The 19,413-nt window shown below is 37.7% G+C and overlaps 2 protein-coding genes across 4 annotated transcripts in view; one reads left to right on the top strand and one right to left on the bottom strand.

Moving 5' to 3' along the window:
* The first annotated feature begins 522 nt into the window (after positions 1-522).
* SOD1 (superoxide dismutase 1) lies at positions 523-11,162 on the top strand. The gene is made up of 5 exons (XM_070750319.1): positions 523-692; positions 6,964-7,054; positions 7,804-7,873; positions 9,914-10,031; positions 10,858-11,162. The coding sequence occupies exons 1-5, from the start codon at positions 594-596 to the stop codon at positions 10,966-10,968; spliced, it is 489 nt and encodes a 162-aa protein (XP_070606420.1). The 5' UTR covers positions 523-593; the 3' UTR covers positions 10,969-11,162.
* Positions 11,163-13,012: 1,850 nt separating this feature from the next.
* The window catches only part of SCAF4 (SR-related CTD associated factor 4), a 59,142-nt gene continuing 52,741 nt past the window's right edge, over positions 13,013-19,413 (bottom strand). For all 3 annotated transcript variants that reach the window (XM_070750316.1, XM_070750315.1, XM_070750317.1), the window contains one exon: positions 13,013-14,174. In XM_070750316.1, coding sequence (XP_070606417.1) covers positions 13,354-14,174 — 821 coding nt within the window. In that variant the 3' untranslated portion in view covers positions 13,013-13,353. The remainder of the gene's footprint in view (positions 14,175-19,413) is intronic.

Here is a 19,413-nt window from a genome sequence, read left to right on the forward strand (position 1 = left end):
TTAGTGCAGTATAAAAAATGCAAATATTTTTTCTGCGGACCACCAAAAATTTCTCATGAACCACCAGTTGGTGACCGTTACGCCTCAGGGGTCTCCAACCTTGGCAACTTTAAGACTTGGGGACTTCAACTCCCAGAATTCCTCGGCTTTGCGGGCTGAGGAATTTTCCTCGGCTTTGCGGGCTGAGAAATTTTCCTCGGCTTTGCGGGCTGAGAAATTTTCCTCAGCTTTGCGGGCTGAGGAATTCTGGGAATTGAAGTCCACAATTGCCAAAGTTGGAGACCCCCTGAGTCCTAAATGAAGCCTGCGAACAAAATGCGACCTCGCGCTTTCTAGCTCAGCCAAGGCGCCCGGTTCCTTTAATCTTTCTCCTGGTTGCCTAAGGGGGGGGGGGAAAACACCACTCAAATTTCGCCTCACAGATTGGCCCCGTCGTCCCGTGAAGGCCGGCCTTCGCAGCTCAGCCAAGCTCCGCGATTGGGAGGAAGAGCGAGGCCGGAGGCTATAAAATGCTAATGAAAGGGGGCGTCGCGCAAGCGCTCGGGGAGAGGTGTTGCCAGCGCGGGCCGAGCTGCTGCAGAAGAACCGAGGACATGGCGAAAGACATGGCGTCGCGGAAAGCGGTCTGCGTTCTCCTTCGCGATCCCGCCTGTAAGGCCGACGTCAACGGCGTCGTTAACTTCGAGGAGAAAGTAAGGCCTGACTCTCGGGTTGCTCTCCAGAAAGAGACTTTCTTGTTTTGTTTTTTTCCTTCCTTTCGCTGCAGGAAGCATAAATCAGAAGGGCTACGCAACGCCGACGCTGGAAGCCGCGGCTTGCAAGTCCCTGAACGGGCATATTTTTTTGCAAGATGCTGAACCGAAGAGGAAGCCTCAGATAACCGGGTTGATATGGCAAGCCGAAACCCCTTGCAACCCAGGTCCCCGTTTTTTCGGGAGAAGTCCATTTGATTTCTTCCATAGTTGCGAAAGGTTGCAGAATCGGGTTAACTAAATAATCTGGATTCGTTGCACAACTCTGTGGTTGGAGGTTAAACTTCTACTGTTGCTACTTTATCCTGATTTGCCCTTGGATCCATTCAGATTTGGCTCGGTTAATGTAGAGTAGTGGTTACGAAATACCAGATAGAATAGAATAGAAAATTCTTTATTGGCCAAGTGTGATTGGACACACAAGGAATCTGTCTTTTGGTACATATGCTCTCAGTGTACATAAAAGAAAAGATACATTAGAATAGAATTCTTTATTGGCCAAGTGTGATTGGATACACAAGGAATCTGTCTTTCGGTACATATGCTCTCAGTGTACATAAAAGAAAAGATACATTAGAATAGAATTCTTTATTGGCCAAGTGTGATTGGATACACAAGGAATCTGTCTTTCGGTACATATGCTCTCAGTGTACATAAAAGAAAAGATACATTAGAATAGAATTCTTTATTGGCCAAGTGTGATTGGATACACAAGGAATCTGTCTTTCGGTACATATGCTCTCAGTGTACATAAAAGAAAAGATACATTAGAATAGAATTCTTTATTGGCCAAGTGTGATTGGATACACAAGGAATCTGTCTTTCGGTACATATGCTCTCAGTGTACATAAAAGAAAAGATACATTAGAATAGAATTCTTTATTGGCCAAGTGTGATTGGATACACAAGGAATCTGTCTTAGGTGCATATGCTCTCAGTGTACATAAAAGAAAAGATACATTAGAATAGAATTCTTTATTGGCCAAGTGTGATTGGATACACAAGGAATTTGTCTTAGGTGCATATGCTCTCAGTGTACATAAAAGAAAAGATACATTAGAATAGAATTCTTTATTGGCCAAGTGTGATTGGATACACAAGGAATCTCTTTCGGTACATATGCTCTCAGTGTACATAAAAGAAAAGATACATTAGAATAGAATTCTTTATTGGCCAAGTGTGATTGGATACACAAGGAATCTGTCTTTCGGTACATATGCTCTCAGTGTACATAAAAGAAAAGATACATTAGAATAGAATTCTTTATTGGCCAAGTGTGATTTGACACAACAAGGAATTTGTCTTAGGTGCATATGCTCTCAGTGTACATTAAAGAAAAGATACATTAGAATAGAATTCTTTATTGGCCAAGTGTGATTGGATACACAAGGAATTTGTCTTTTGGTACATATGCTCTCAGTGTACATTAAAGAAAAGATACATTACAATAGAATTCTTTATTGGCCAAGTGTGATTGGACACAAAAAGGAATTTGTCTTAGGTGCATATGCTCTCAGTGTACATAAAAGAAAATATACAGATGAGTGTCTGATTCTCTTCAAACTCGAGTGGGGAGGGGATTTAATAGCATGTTGCTGGGGGAAGATAAAATAGTTCTTAATTTTTTCTCAGAATTTTAAGTTCTATCATACATTTTTTATCTCCCTTTTAATTGCCTTTGTGCAGAAAAAAACATCTGGACCAATGAAAGTAATATTCTGTTTGTTTGAGGTTATGATTCTTCTGTTTTCCAATGAAGGGTAACTTCCCCAAAACTTTCTCAGGTTCCTCCGAGAGCATCTCTGTTCTCCATTCTGTAATAAAAAATGCATATGCTCCAGATTTATTGAATCTGCTCCATAAAGAATAATTGCTGAGTCACGGTTTTAGAAGTGGACTTCAGTGCCTGCTTTTGAAACTGGGAAAGACAAGTATGAGTTTTGAATTCTCCTCACGGGACAAACAGGTTTTACAACCTCTGTGCCTATTCAGAAATAAGATCTTATTGAACACAATATAAAGGTTATGTGGTTGCTCAGTATACATTTGCCATGGGAAACTGAAATGGAGATACAGCCGTGGATTAGTTACCGGAGATGATCTTTTTTGTTTGCTATTTAGGAAATACCAGATATAGTATTCATCTTTCAATCATACATACCAGTCATAGGTTGTTTGCTTATTTAATAGATTGCATCAACTTTGCATGTACTCTAATTATGTATGTGGTAACATTGCTGGCATAATTTTTAGGGCCAGCTCTTTTAAAGTGTGGCAAAGGGAATCCTTTGAAATATTTGAATCAATTCTGATCAGCTGTAGAATTTAACTACGGTATTTGCAGAATAGTTTCAAACACTATTTGAAGATAGTGACAGTTGAACAGTCATACAACAGAGGAGGGTTTTTAATGTATTCTGTTTATTTTTAAGAAATGTATTTGTTCAGAAGTAAGCACTCAATAGAAACTTTAACATTGTGACGTTCATATACATTTATCATTCTCCAATAATATTTTTGTGAATTTGTTTATGTTGATCATTTAGTGCATTGAAACTGAAAAGTATTTGTTTATAGAAAACTAAAGCTATTTTAGAAAAGAACCATACTTTGTCCCATTAAAATACCCTCCTTGATTTAAAAAAAACCCACAAGCTTTTGTACCTTCATTATAAACAGTTTTGAAAATCATTTTGACACATAAGTATTAAAATAATATATGATTTCTGGTTGATATTAGTTACCTATTTGTTTCTTTAATTGGGCCTGATTTTTAGAGTGTCTGGACAAGTCTCTGCAGTTGTCTTAGCAAGGTTTGTCAAAAGTGGTTTGTCATTGCTTCCTTCCTAGAGCTGGCAGGAAGTGACTGGCCCAAGGTCACCCAGCTGACTTTGCATCCAAGTTGATTGTCGCTTTCTAGCCTGGTGGCTTAATCATACCAAAGTGGCTCTCAACTGATAATAATTATTCGTTTCTAATAGTTGGGTATTAGTGATGCCAGTGATACCTTGTCTTACAAACGTCTTATCATACAAACTTTTCGAGATACAAACCCGGGGTTTAAGATTTTTTTGCCTCTTCTTACAAACTATTTTCACCTTACAAACCCACCGCCACTGCTGGGATGCCCCACCTCCAGACTTCCATTGCCAGCGAAGCACCCATTTTTGCACTGCTGGGATACCCCTGAGGCTCCCCTCCATGGGAAACCCCACCTCTAGACTTCTATGTTTTTGTGATGCTACAGGGGAATCCCAGCAGGGAAATCCCAGCATGGCAAAAACGAGTGCTTCGCTGGCAACGGAAGTCCGGAGGTGGGGTTTCCCATGGAGGGGAGCCTCAGGGGAATCCCAGCAGCGCGAAAACGGGCGCTTCGGCTGGCAAAAGGGGTGAATTTTGGGCTTGCACACATTAATCACATTTCCATTGATTCCTATGGGAAACATTGTTTCGTCTTACAAACTTTTCACCTTAAAAACCTCGTCCCGGAACCAATTAAGTTTGTAAGACAAGGTATCACTGTACTTACTTTGCATTAGGTCAACATCTCATGTTTCTAATGCTGCAGTATGATAACTCTTGGGGAGAGGGGAAATCTCTGAATAAGTAACTACTGCTACCACTGATGAAATATTTGCATTACAGTGATCCCCCGATCATTGCGGGGGTTCCGTTCCAGGACCCCCCGCAACGAGCGGGTTTTCGCAAAGTAGCGCTGCGGAAGTAAAAACACCATCTGCGCATGCGCAGATGGTGTTTTTACTTCCGCAGCGCTAGCGAGGAGCCGAAGATTGGGGGCGGCACGGCTGTTTTAAAACATCGCCGCCGGCATGGGGGGCTTGCCAGCACCCCCCCGGACCCCCAACCCGGGTTTGGGGGGCTGCTAGGAAGCCCCCCATGCCGGCGGCGACGTTTTAAAACAGCCGCGCGGCTTCCCAACTGAGTCCCGAAGACAAACGTCAAAGGCGAACTTCCGCGTTTGTCTTCGGGACTCATTGGGAAGCCACGCGGCTGTTTTAAAACGTCGCCGCCGGCATGGGGGGCTTCCTAGCAGCCCCCCAAACCCGGGTTGGGGGTCCGGGGGGTGCTGGCAAGCCCCCCATGCCGGCGGCGATGTTTTAAAACAGCCGTGCCGCCCCCAATCTTCGCTCTCGCCGTTCGCTCTCGCCGCTTTCCAGCTGAGTCCTGAAGCGAATTCGCTTCAGGACTCAGCTGGGGAGTGGCGAGAATGAACGGCGTGGGCGGGCGATGCGCGAGCGGGCGGCGGACAAGCCGTTCGCTCTCGCTCGCTCTCGCCGCTTTCCAGCTGAGTCCTGAAGCGAATTCGCTTCAGGACTCAGCTGGGGAGCGGCGAGAATGAACGGCGTGGGCGGGCGAAGGACGGGCGGCAGCGAGGAGTTTGCGTGGGTGGTGGGGAAACTCCTTGCTGATGCCCGCCGCTCGCCCTCCTGCCAGCAAGAGGGGGAAGACCTAGGGAAGCCGCCCAGCAGCTGATCTGCCCGGCGCCATCTACGCATGCGTGCCCATAGAAAAAAGGGCACGCATGCGCAGATGGTGTTTTGACTTCCGGGTTGAAAAATCGCAAATTAGCCTGTTCGCAATGGTCAGGGACGCAATAACCGGGGGATCACTGTAATGGTTATCTAAATAATGAAAGAATAGTTAGAAACTTTCAGGTAATTTCTAAAAGAATTTGCGAAATAAACTTACCCCATGATTGTGAAGGTTGCACATTTATGAAACAGTTTAAAGTACCTCTATTTGGAATGAGGCCTAGAATTGGAGTACATCACAGGAGTCAAACTCATTTTGTGATGTTTTTTTTCCCTTTGCGGGGTGGGGGTGGCCTGCAATCCACCAGTTTGACATCCCTGGATTGCATGTAGCCTTTGGAAATGGAAGCATTTCTGGTCTATGACATACTTGCCATCTTTGGCCTGATTCTAAAATCTAATCTAAAAGAGTCTAATTTGTTTTTTTTTTAAATCCCAGAAGAGATTGGTAAAACAACGCTCTTCTTAATGAAGTTCTTAGAACTTTATATTCTTGGTTGCTATCAAATTAGGTGGGAGTTTTAATAAACTCCATAGGGTGGTGAAAGCTGTTTGTAGAAGGAGGTTCAGAACTGCCAATGATTCAAGCCTTTTCAAGGGTTTAATCTCTTCTTTAGCATATGTTGTTATCTCTTGGTTTCAGACTTGGACATGTCTCAGGAACTATGGCTTTTGCCAAAATTCCTCGTCCATCTGATATTTGAAAGTACTCTTATTAATTACAGAGTTGTAACCTGCAGTTTGATAATATGTTACTCATAAAAAGCTACTATTGAAAAAGATTAGGCAATTACAGCCTAGTGTTTTTTGTTTGGAAATGCCAACCCCCCCCCCCCCCAAAGTAATTAAGAAAAACTGGGGTGGTAGAGAGAAATGGTTGACTCTGGTTTACCCTGACTATTCAAACCCATCGTTTTATGAACAGGTAAAACTGTCTCTCTAGTTCAAGAGGCTAAAGATCAAGACTGATAAAAGTGATATAAAATTTGTGATGGCTGGTAATCTTTAATAGACTTCTGCTGATTAGGACTGAACAAGATTTTAAGGATTTGTTTATAGATAAGGGATGAGATTTGGCAAGACAAGATCATTTGTATATTAAGAAACGGTAATGTTACCAAAATTGTTTATAATGAAGAGGAAGTCATTTCTTTATATATGTTTCTATTATTATTATTATTATTATTATTATTATTATTATTCTATTTTTAGGTTGTATTAGTTTTATTTTTGTAATAAGATCACTGCAAAGATAGCTTGCCAAGATTGGGAAAAATTGAAATATGTGTTTCTTACTATATTAACAAATATATACATATGCTTGTTAATGTGGTCGTGTACCTCTGTTGGTTGTGGCATTGAGAATGTGCATATTAAAATGAAATATATGGTACACATTTTGAAATAGCTAATCCTGCTACATTGCATACCCCGCATTCAGTGTAGGATTCTAGATAAGTGCATTCATTGTGCAATTCTCAATCCGTTCTTTGATTTGGTCTGTTTCTTAATTTGGATTCCCATTCTATATAGGGTCTTTTTCCCCCCTAAATTCTTATTAAATTACTTTCTATGTGAGGAGCAATTTTAATTGTATATTTAAGACTCTTGTGAAATTTACTGCTTGAACATTATTGTGCATTTTTTTTATATTTCAGGATGGAATTGTATATATTAGAGGAAAAATTCAAGGACTGACTCCAGGGAAACATGGTTTCCACGTCCATGAATTTGGAGATAACACAACTGGTAACATTTTTGTGTTAAAAATTTTTCTGATTACTACAAATACAGATTATAATCTTAAAAGTAGATAAATGATAAATAAATGCCTAAGAAGTTAAATTTTTCATTTAACTTCTAAATGAAAGAAATGAAAGTGATAAGTGTTGAATCCTTTTCAAATCATAGATGGAAAGACAAACAATATTTTAGAATTCAAATGGTAGATTTCTTGTATATACTAACAGATAAGAATGCTTGTAGTTTGTATATGTTATATATAATTTATTGATGGAACCATCTTAAATACCTATAAGATAATACAGTGTTCCCTCGATTTTCGTGGGTTCGAACTTCGCGGAACGTCTATACCAGTTTTTCAAAAATATTAATTAAAAAATACTTTGCGGGTTTCCCCCCTATACCACGGTTTTTCCCGCCCGATGATGTCATATGTCATTGCCAAACTTTTGTCTGCCTTTAAAAAACATTTTTTTAAATAAACTTTAATAAATAAACACAGTGAGTAATAATCTAAATGGTTGCTGAGGGGATGGGAAATGGCAATTCAGGGGTTTAAAGTGTTAAGGGAAGGCTTGTGACACTGTTCATAGCCAAAAATAGTGTATTTACTTCCGCATCTCTACTTCGCGGAAATTCGACTTTCGCGGGCGGTCTCGGAACGCATCCCCCGCGAAAATCGAGGGAACACTGTAAAGGGTTTTTCTGAGAGGTTTTATTTTTAAAGCTATCCTTGTTGACTTCCATATTATTAGGATGTATCAGTGCAGGTGCTCATTTCAATCCCGAGGGCAAAACTCATGGCGGGCCACAGGATGAAATAAGGTATGTATATAAAAAAATTCTCCTATGCATAATTTAAAAATAACTTCTAGTGGAGTGAGTTTGCACGTTGGCAAACCAAGACCATCTTCCTAATTCTTTAACTTCAGGCTAGATATATGTGTTCTGTTTGAGGTTTTCCCAAAATTTCCCAGTGTGTTAATAGTCGCAGATACTGACTTAATTGTATACCTATTCACAATATTTGAAAGACATAATTTGCAGAGCTCATTAGTATAAAAGAAGCATCTTGCTTGGAGGCATTAAAGTTGCTGATCACACAAACTTGTTCCAGGCGTGCATGTGCCCAGTGACTTAGCTCACAATCTCAGAAATGTTTAACTGTGTCTGCAAGATAGAAGTAAAAGTCTCTGACCTCTAGAATACTGTGCAGCAGTCCCTTCACTAGCTTGTCCTTTTGTCCGTCTCTTCAATCATTCATTATGTCTTCAATTATTCATTTCATTTATTCTTAGCACCTTTTTTTAGCTCCTTGCTTTTTGTACTTCATGAGGACATCTGCTTCCTTCAGTAACTTAAGTTTCCTGTATTATTTCGTTCTCCAGCTTTTGACTTGGCCACCTTTCTCTCTCTCTAACATAGCAGCCCCCAGCTTTTGGGGGAGCAGGGACTGGTTCCATGGAGAGGGGTTTTTCCACCGACCAAAAGGGCCGTGATTTCGTGTGCTGCCTGCATCCTGCTGATGGGACTTTGCTTGTTTGGGCAGTCCAATTTCTGGCATGCTGTGGACCGGAGTGCCAGTCCACAGACCAGGGGCCAGGGGTTGTAGAGACTCTTTAAAACATGTTTTAAATCTCATCCCTAAATATTGTGTCCTTAAGAAATGGCAACTGATGTGTTCTCTAACTAAGAGGTTTATAAAATGTGAAAAATACAGGTTGTGCTTAATTTATAATCAAAATTGAGACTAACATTTCTGTTGCCCTATTTTATGATTTTTCTTGTCATAGCTGGTAAGTGAATCACTGCGCTTGAAAAGTTAGTAACCTAGTTGTTAAGCATTTTCTTGTAAGAAGATCCCAATAGCTCAGGGACACTGCAGCCATCGTACAAGTCAATTGCCAAGCATTTGAATTTTGATCTTGCGACTATGGGGATGCTACAATAGTTGTGTGAAAAACAACCACCGGTCACTTTTTTCAATGCTGCTGTAACTTTGAACAATCACTAAACAAAATAAGTCAAGGACTACCTGTAGTTACTTTGGGGATGGGGTATGATTTTGATAAGTAAATGAATAAATCGATTTTTTACCACACTGCCTTAAATGAACGGGTTATTTCTTTAATATCTTGTTCAGAATATTTTGGGGAATATTTCTGTATATACTACTAGTTTGAAGACGTAGCAAGAGATTTGTGCTTCATACAGTTTATTCAGCATTGCCAAAAATAAAAATACAGTTACTACTTGAACAAGCAAAATACAGCCATACAATTAAAAGGCATCAGTACACATGAATTATAATGAAAATATCAATTTGAATTGGTAGCTTTACATTACAAATAGATCCCAGCAGAACTCTTCAGGACATTCTGGAAACTTGTATAGTTATAAATTCTCTCCCTATGTCATTAACAGCTACTGCTTTAAGAATTACACAAAAGGAGATCCAGTATTTTGTTCATGATGACAGTGTAAAAAAGGCAATGGCTGCAATAGGAAAACTTTAAACAACTAGCATTGTATTTGGCATTGAAGTGTACTTAGATTATTTCTACAAGTGAAGCCTCAAGACTAATTAATGTTACAGGCTTTTAAGTGTAACTGGATATTGCATTTGTGAAAGATTCCATTTACAGCAAATTTTAAGTGTTTAATGCCTAAATATTGACTTACATTGTTAAGAATATTATTAGTTGGCTATAATATTTCTAATGGTTGACTACAATTGAATGATTGCAAAACTGATCAACATGACAGCTTGAATACAGCTGTATGGCAGTAATACTGTAGAAAATTGTGTATGAGAGACATTGTTGGTCAGAGTGTATTGTTAACTGTGAAATAACTGTATTCCAGGCATGTTGGTGATCTTGGAAATGTGACTGCGGACGCGTCAGGTGTTGCAGTGGTGTCAATAGACGACGGGGTGATTTCTCTCTCAGGAGCACATTCAATTATTGGACGGTCTATGGTGGTAAGTATGGGAATTTATTTTTTTATTCTGGCTTTCACTCAACCTTTGAAAGTTTGAGTGACCTTTGTGAGCACTTTTTAATTTGTAAACCCAGAATTTTCAAGTGGTTGTCAGCAGGGACCTATGTGTAAAACCGTTGATATGGAACCCCTTATAACATCCTTAAGCTCAGATTTCTTGATGCCTTGGTATAAATTATAAATGGAGAAATATCAAGTAGAGGTCTATAATATAAGATACAGTTCTGCATATGCTTCAACTTTCAAATTAATCGTCATAGAAAAATGTTCTTGTACACTAGGGATATTGAACATTCATAAGGTTATAGTTGCCAGTGGCCCAAAACAGCCTGGCCATAACAAAGAATGCTATGAGATATAATTCACCACACATGGAGAAGAGGGAACTATCCAGATTTGGTAGCTGTATATAGGAATAACATCACAACACTGAAGGCAGTAATCCTTTTTTGATTCCTTAATTGCATTTCTCTAGAATATAAGTGTAAGTTTTGATACATACTACGATGGCTCATCCTATTTCTCATGGGGCTTGCTTGCCCTGGAATAAGATTGCTCAGTATCTCGTGTTTTATGTTCTTGTTGCAGCAAAGGATTTGCCAGTATCTTAAGTAATTTTAACTTACTCTTAAACTAGTAGATGCTTTCTTTTTCATATTAAGATATGGTAGAATATGTAATTTCTGGCAGACGTTTATAATTCAACAACGGTACAGGTTTTTGTTTTAAAACTGAAATTTGAGAATAAAATTCCTATTGTATTAACTGATAGCTTTGACCTGATTTTGTTGGTTTATGCCTTTTAGGTTCATGAAAAAGAGGATGACCTGGGTAGAGGAGGAAATGAAGAGAGCTTGAAAACCGGAAATGCTGGCCCTCGTCTAGCTTGTGGGGTAGTTGGTCTAGCTAAAGCATAAAGCGCTTCTAGGAGTGACAATGTATAGAAGCAGCAGTACAGTATGTGGAATATAAATGTGTCTGTAGAATTACCCATTACTGGGATTTGTTATGGTTTAAAAAAGAGTCTTATGGTTGTAATGGAATTTAAGCTGACATGTCTTGTTGTTTCCTTTACCTTTTTATCTGTTATTAAAGTGCTGTAAAACAAAAATGCAGAGTATTGGTATTCTATTGATGTTGAGAGTGCAGTTTTTAAAAACATATTCTAAGGGAAATGCTTTGGACATCTAAAATTGCTGTCATGCTAGTTTGATAATCCCTTTCTTTAAAATCTAACAAATTCTCATTCTAGGTTTTATTTAATAAATCAAGCCTCGTCAAAATAAATATTATGTGACAGCCTGATCATTGGAGACCACATACTCCAAATATTTATCCAAACTTTCTATATAGAATTGTTGGTGCTTCCTGTGGAATGTGGTTTAAAATGTTAAATTTTACAAGAAACTAACAAAAATATTTTCATTTAAGTAATCTATGAAGTCTATATAACTATATTATAGTACCTTTATAAAGGCAGTTGCTGAACAGAAGTCCTGTTGCTCCATTGTGGAAAGTGAAACCTTTAAGGGTTTGATACACAAACTGGTAACAAATCTGCAAAATCCTGAATGGCATTTAAAAGAAAACAAATCTCCCTAAATTTAGTAATGGTTTTATACTACTAATCCTATCACATAAAGATGAAATTTCAAAGAGCATTGTTACAGAAGACCATGCTAAAAGTAAAAACAGATTAGTGAATCTGATTGTAATTTTTTTTTTAATGTTAAAGGCAGAGAAATCAGAATTGTTAGCAGTGGTTACCTGTGTTGGAAAAATTAGTGGTCTTGTCTTAAAAGCTGTCTACATTGTACTTGGCTATATATATATATATATGCTTTGTCCACACAAGTCTGTTTCACCACCTGGTAACTAGCAATGACTACAACCCATTAAGAGTGTTAAGATCTAGAACAAAATGCAGGCCAACAAGTTGAGAGTTTTGTGAGTGCGCCGCATGGAAATTTTATATCTAACACACTAAACTTTTTTTTAAGCGAGTACGGTATTGATCATTTCTATTTATACGTGATGATCTTCACTGATTAGGGACTGCTTACTAAATTAATTTTGGAATCAATTTTGGTATGCTGATAAATGGTATGGAAACAGTTCAACACAAATTACAAATTAATTTCACAAGAATATATAAAGTTATTTTTTATTCTATTGCAAAGAAGAATTTGCCTCAATTCATCTTCCAAAAATTAAATGGAGGGAGGGGACAAATCTATACTTCCACTTAAGTGAGCATAACAAGCTATCTGAAAGATACACCAAATCAAAACAGAAAAATTTCATGGCATCAGTACTTGCTGTTTGCTGCAATTTTGGATAAGAATATCACTGTATAGAATAAACCAAGGATTACAATGTATATTGCTCTTAAGGCTTGCTGGCATTTGCTAATGGAGTTAATATTTGTTTCTTTCACTTACTACTAAGTTATGATGACATAGCCAGCTTAAATAGCTCGGTTACTTGGCGAAAGTATGCAAAACTTTTTTAAAAATCTTAGCAGTTTGCTTTCATATACTCTATTCCAAGACACATTAAAATACAGTAATTTGGAGGTGAACAAGCCAAAACATACTAATGGATTAAATCACAAAAGGTTTTTCCACAGGAGCTGGCATAAGTCCAGGAACTTATTTATAGGGCAACATTTACCACGGCATTAATTGGATGGCCATGAAAAAAAAGTGACTTCACTGCAAACACCAGATTCCTTAAAACATTTAAAAGCTATTAATTTTTATCTAATAATGTAAATTAAAATGCATAAATTTAAAATCAATGTAACTATCACATATTTAGATTCTGTGAACTATTATACAGTTTTAACAGATTTAAACAGTCTAATTTAGACTCCAGTACAGCATTAGTTCAAACTTTTAAGATGTTGAACAATTCTTTACCACTTCAGTGCAGCATAGGAAGAATAGCACACATTAAGGATTGTTATGAAAATAGAGTTTATTAAAAACATCCCTATTTTTAGGAGCTTTCACCATTTTACCTTCACTTAAATTAAAAAAAAATAGAAAGCACTTCTAAGTCTGATTTGTAAACTTTTTAAAGTGAAAACTTTAAAAAAGTTACAGCAGAAAATGGGTAATGGTTTATGTCTTTTCATGTTACTGTGTAGCTATTTTAAATAGAAGGAAGGGAAGCAATCAAATTGCTTACATGTCCCCATAAACTATGGGGGAATTGTGATATAGCAAAAGCAAATATACAGCATATTGTACAATTCTAAAGCTCTACACTCCAATGTATTTTTTGACAAATTCCAGTCTCTAGCGAGGAGCCTCTGCAACCGAGCCAGTAGGTTTTTCAGGTTTTTCAAGAGATGAGGTAGACTCGGATGCTACTTCTTCAGTTGGTTTAACACCAATAGGTTCAGACTCTTTATTAAGTTCTGAAACAGAGTCTGTGTTTTCTACTTTACTGCTTTGAGATTCATAGTTTTTGACCCCATCTACTCTGTCTGTTAACTCGGGTTTCTCCTTTCCTCGATTTTCATCTTTTTCTCTATGGGGTTCCCTATCTCTAAAATCTCTCTCTCTGTGTCCACCGAAACGCCGATTTCTTTCCTCCAAGTCTCTGTGTCTCTCACGTTCAGGGCTTCTTCTTCCCCATTCTCTCCTTTCACGATTACCAAGGCGTTCATGCTCTCTGTCATCATTACGGTTGCCGTAGCGTTCACGTTCATTTTCTATCCGATTCCCAAAAGACCTCCTTCCAAATCTTTCCTGGTCTCTATGTTGAGTAAATGGTGGCCTGTCATTCCTGAACTGCCTTCCATCTCTATTATCCTCAGATCCCCCTGGACCACCACCAGGCATTCCACTGGGCCTTGCAAAGTGGCCTGGCGGTGGGAAAGGGCCCTTCATTGCATGAGGTGGAGGCATTCCAAAACCACCTGGCCCTGGAGGCGGACCTCTGTGCATCATATGAGGAGGCATATGCCGAGGAGGCATCATTGGAAACCGTTGCAGATGAGGTGGTGGCATTCCTGGAGGTCTCTGAAGTGGTATCAAACCGGGTCGGGCACCTAAAAGGCCAGTAGAAGGTGTCTGAAGTCCAATCACTGGACTAGATGTAACTCCTTGAGTACCTAGTAAGCCAAAAAAAAAATGTCATTAATTACAAGATACGTCTTATTCACATACAATCTCTCAAAACATGATGCTTTCTTTTTTCAGGTTTCAATTTTTGCAACATTAAATATGTTCATAAACATTAAAGCATGCAACATTTAAATAGGCTTTTAATAATACACTTAAAACCTGCCTTCAATTTTTTTTTCCAAAAAGTATGAGCTACCAAAACTGAAACACTATGAAAGAGTACATAATTCAAATCCCATGTATACTTTTTTCTGAAAGTTCAGCTCAATACCAATTATGCAAAATAAGCTATTGGAGAAAGTTGCACATTAAATTCTTCCTGTTTTTTTAATGGACAGAAAATTAAATGGATTATCTGTGGATCACTACTGTTTATTCAGCATGGCCGATTTAATTTAATAAGCCTAACATTCAATATTTAATATACGATTACAAATAGAATTCTGTGATCATCTCAAAACTACCTCAAAAAAACCTGCATTTATACAAGCTTTCTGGTTTCCAGTTAAGAACTACCCTGCACCAATCCAAAATCCATTCCAGAAAATTGAGTGGAATTCATTTAAGGTGAATATGTGACAAAAGGAGAATGTTAAGAGCTTGCATTAAATACTTGGCTGATAAAATTGGGCTTATAGTACCCAGAATAATTTTTGAAGCTTTTTCTTTAAAGGTTTACCAAAATTAAAATGTTATGCCATATAAGTATTTCAGACCCATCTTCATTCCACAAGAAACATCTAAATGACATCTCAATAATTAAAAGAATCTAATTTTCAACTCTTTCAAACATTGTATGTATTATGTTGCACAATTCCCATTCCTTTGTAAAACTGACACAAGAGTCAGAACTTTTTGCATGTTTAAATTGATGGGACATTGTTTTCCAGCAATCCAATATATTGTTGACCAAGGCTGCTCCTCAATTCTTTGTACACTTGGTTGATAATAATTATAACTTGTATTTAATATGGTGTACTTAGTATATGTTTCAGCATTGTCTTTCCAGACACATACTGTACATCAGTTAGCATAGCAATAATTCTAAACCCGTAGAAATACCTAATGCCTTGAACACAAGACTCCAGTCTGTTTTTTAGAAATATTTTAACCCAAGACTTTCTTGTTTAAAAGAAACAGAATTCCCCTTTCTCTACAATACATCAATGGGGTGGGGCTGAGGATTATATCCTCGGAGAGGGGCAGCATACAAATCTAATAAATTATTATTATTTATTATTATTATTAAATCTATTTGCTAAGCAGCCTCAAGTGCACATGGGACAACACTCTAGTTTTCTGAACCAAAACCAAGCAATTTTTTATTCATTTATTTTTTATGCCACTAAACTCCCAAAGAACTCTGGACGGCTTTACAATGCATCACTACTTCCCATTTACTAGTTGCCCAGAGTGCAAAACAAGTTTTGTATATTCATATATTGATAGGCAATGGCCATTATATAATTCATAATTGGAGTTTTGGGGGGGCAGAGATTTATATACTGCCTGTTTTCATGACTCTAGGATTTGGCAAAATAGCCTATCTCAGCCAAAAACGCTGTCACTGCTACAATAGTCTCTCAAAAAACCTGATCAGCTTGGAGGGCAGAGAGGATGTTTAGTATCTTCCTGCAACCTTTTGTCTCATGGTTGTGCCTAACCTCAGCACAGCATATATGGACAGACATTCTTCTATTATGTTCAAAACATGATCTGTGTGGCTGCATCAGGTTCTAGATCCCAGATGCAACTTACACATTCTTTGAAGACACATTCTTCACAAAAATAATCACCATGAAATAAAAGGGATATGTTTAGTATTAAAGAGGACCATGTTGACACCTACAATTTAAGACCTCTAAATATTGAAATGCTTGAACTCAAGGACCAAGGGATTATGATTGTGTTGATTAGAATTGTTTATATTTTGTTTCTTGACATATTTTCATACTTTTTTCAAATATCTCCGAGACCGCCTGCTGCCGCACGAATCCCAGCGACCGATTAGGTCCCAGAGTGGGCCTTCTCCGGGTCCCGTCAACTAAACAATGTCAGTTGGCGGGCCCCAGGGGAAGAGCCTTCTCTGTGGCGGCCCCGGCCCTCTGGAACCAACTCCCCCCGGAAATTAGAACTGCCCCTACTCTCCTTGCCTTTCGTAAGCTCCTTAAGACCCACCTGTGTCGTCAGGTATGGGGGAACTGAGACATCTCCCCCGGGCATATACAATTTATGAATGGTATGTGTGTATGTACGTGTGTTTAGAAAATGGGGTTTCTAAATGTTTTTAGTAGAAATTTAGATTTGTTGTAAATTGTTTTTTCACTTTGTTGTGAGCCGCCCCGAGATTGCGGAGAGGGGCAGCATACAAATCTAAATAATAATAATAATAATAATAATAATAATAATAATAATAATGGTAGAAGTATAATTGGGAGGGGAAAAAGTAGTCAAGAAATTGAAAGATTACTAGAGCAAGTCATGCCCCACTGAGTCATTGTTTGAGAGACATTTCCTTACCCAGAGAAACAGAATGACTGAGGGCAGGCAACAAAAGCAAGGAACAGGAAACAACTTCCAAGTTCCTGCTGGCTTCTCATTGAATTTCCTAGGTGAAATCTGGCAAGGAGAACCAGAAATCTGACTCCCATTTCCATCAGGCAAGTAAGTGGTTGCTACTGGATGTTTGGAAAGAATGAGGGACCGAGAGACTGGCAAATGATCACGTGACAACAGCAGCCACTAGTGCTAACCAGCCGTAACTTCCCAATATTTTTTTTAAATAGTTTATTAATTAACAAAAAGTAAATGGGGGGGAGGGGAAGGGGGGTACATAGATTCAAAAAGGGTAAGGGTATTTATTACATAATATATTTCAGAATATATGTAACAAAATAACAAAAATTCAATATTCACATTTGTATCTTATTACTATCAATAATTCATTTATCTATCTTATCATGTTAATTAAAACCTATAGGGATAATAAATGTTAGTAAGAATAATGGAAGACGTATTTGTAGAAAGGTAAGTAGAAAAGTAAGATTAGAATTATACAAAATATTTAGCAAAAGAAAAGTATAAGGAATAAGAGAAAAAAAGTTAAATAAATGGGGGAGGGTAAAGGGGAAACCTGCGTAAATAGCAGAAGTTATCAGGAGATACGACAAGGTATATTGATATATTATTGGGTGTATCAGTAATATATCAGTAATGAAACAAAAAAAAGAGTGAATAAAGAAAGTAAAATATATTTATATCTATGTAGTAAGTATTGAAAAAGAAAAAAGGTATAGCTTGATTAATCTGAGGTAAAATGAATTATTAAATTGTGAAATCATAGTGAAAATCGTTGTTTAATTGATTTTTAAAAAGAGGTAAAAAGAGTAATGTTGTCGGAATCAGTTTCTGGTCAACATTTTTATTTTTTATTTATTTAGTTATTTATTTTAAGTGTCGGTATTGAAATTGTTTTAATAATCAATGGGATTTTGAGTTCAAAACGTTGGAAGATAAGAGAAATTTATTGGTTTATAAAATGGAAGTTAGGTATTTTTTGGCAGTGATCCATTTGTACCAATTGTCCCATATATTATAGTAATCAGAATCTTGCCCCCTTTCTCTCTCCCACCTTTCTCCCCTCTCTTGCCCCCTTTCTCTCTCCCCTCTTGCCCCCTTTCTCTCCCCCCTCTCTTCAAATGACTTACATTTATTATTCAGTATTTTACATTCTGTAATTTAAAACAATTCTTTGCCTTCTTCCAAGTCACATATTTTCAAGTATTTGAAGAATGTTATTATAATCCCAGTTGTGTTTATCTCAAGCTAAACATACAAAACTCTTTAAATCTCTGTTCCAAGGATTTGATTTCTAGTCGCCTAACATTCTTAACGTCTTCGAGTCTGCTGTAATTCCCTAAGTCAAAGCAGTGAACAAAGCAGAGAAAGGCCATATTCAATTGAGTTAAAAGGATGAAACTTTAACAAGGAAAAAAAGGGGGTGCTATATGATGAAAGTGGCAAAGCTGAGAGATATAGAAGATACACTGTTCAACCCTGACAAAACAAACAGAAAACCTATACCACAAGAAAAGGGAATACTGTGACACTTTTAAAAGGCAAATTTCCTTAACAAATAAAAGCAGTGGTGTTTTTTTTTTTAATGGAGTAGCAGTCTGCAATATTCCAAGGAACTTCCTGGCAGGTCACGCGTCATGCAACAGGAATTGTCTTGGGTTGTTTTTTGTTATGAGAATAGAAGACACCAAGATATTCAATGGGTTGTTGTTGGAAAAAATAGGTGGCAAAGGTATTAAGTTATGTTTACCATCTTGCATTCATCATCATCATAATCATCATTACTCAGTTGCTATTTAATAGGCTCCTAAAAGATAAATATATCCTCCAAGATCTGAGCTGTACATGGATTCATTGTGGACATCCCCAACATTGTTACTGTCTTGACCTTCAGAAACTTCTTTTGATAGTATTGGAAACTTCTTTTGATATTTCCCATGGGTCTTATCACTTAGAAACCGATGGAAATTAAGAGACTGGGCTGAATAGAGGAGAGTAAAGCAACAATTCTAACAAGCAGAAAAATAATGAGGATTGGTAATAGATTTCAAACTGAGTCAGTGGTGAGATGGTTGGAAAGAAAGGCAACTTCAGGCAACCAATATATTTTGTAATATAAAGTAATACTTCTATTTTATTCTGCAATGGCCAGGATGTAGTCCACACAGTATCCAGTTTCAGGCAGAAACTTTAAGGTTTTAGAGAAACTGAGTCAAATGTAAAAAATAATAATGAAAACGATCAGAGACCTAGAAGCTAAATCCTATGATGAGAAACTTAAAAAAATGAGAACATTTAGTCTGAATAATCAGGAGTATAATTGCATTTTTTAAACAAGCCTGTTTTCCTATAATTCCCACAATGCCATCACAGAAATACACCAACAATTTTCACAAAAAAGTGGAATCAATTACTGTATTTTTTGGAGTATAAGACACACCTTTTTTTAAAAAACCTCCCAAAAGAGGGTGAAAACTAGGGTGCGTCTTATACACTGAATGTAGCCCCACCTTTTGGCCTCTGCCTCCCACTAATTTACTTCCTTGCAGCAGACAGAACAGAGATTGTTAAGCCAAGAAACTGATTACCAGCTTTCCAGCCCTCAGCTGATTTGAAACTTGGCCACTTGTTAAACTGAAAGTGAAGCTA

Source organism: Erythrolamprus reginae, chromosome 4 (genome assembly GCF_031021105.1).
Source record: "Erythrolamprus reginae isolate rEryReg1 chromosome 4, rEryReg1.hap1, whole genome shotgun sequence".
Classification (NCBI taxonomy): Eukaryota; Metazoa; Chordata; class Lepidosauria; order Squamata; family Dipsadidae; genus Erythrolamprus; species Erythrolamprus reginae.

Excerpts from the sequence above, each read along its gene's own strand:
- SOD1 (XM_070750319.1), top strand. The coding sequence starts at position 594 with ATGGCGAAAGACATGGCGTCGCGGAAAGCGGTCTGCGTTCTCCTTCGC. Across the intron at positions 7,874-9,913 it reads GGGCCACAGGATGAAATAAG|GCATGTTGGTGATCTTGGAA; the intron begins GTATGTATATAA and ends ACTGTATTCCAG. Across the intron at positions 10,032-10,857 it reads TTATTGGACGGTCTATGGTG|GTTCATGAAAAAGAGGATGA; the intron begins GTAAGTATGGGA and ends TATGCCTTTTAG.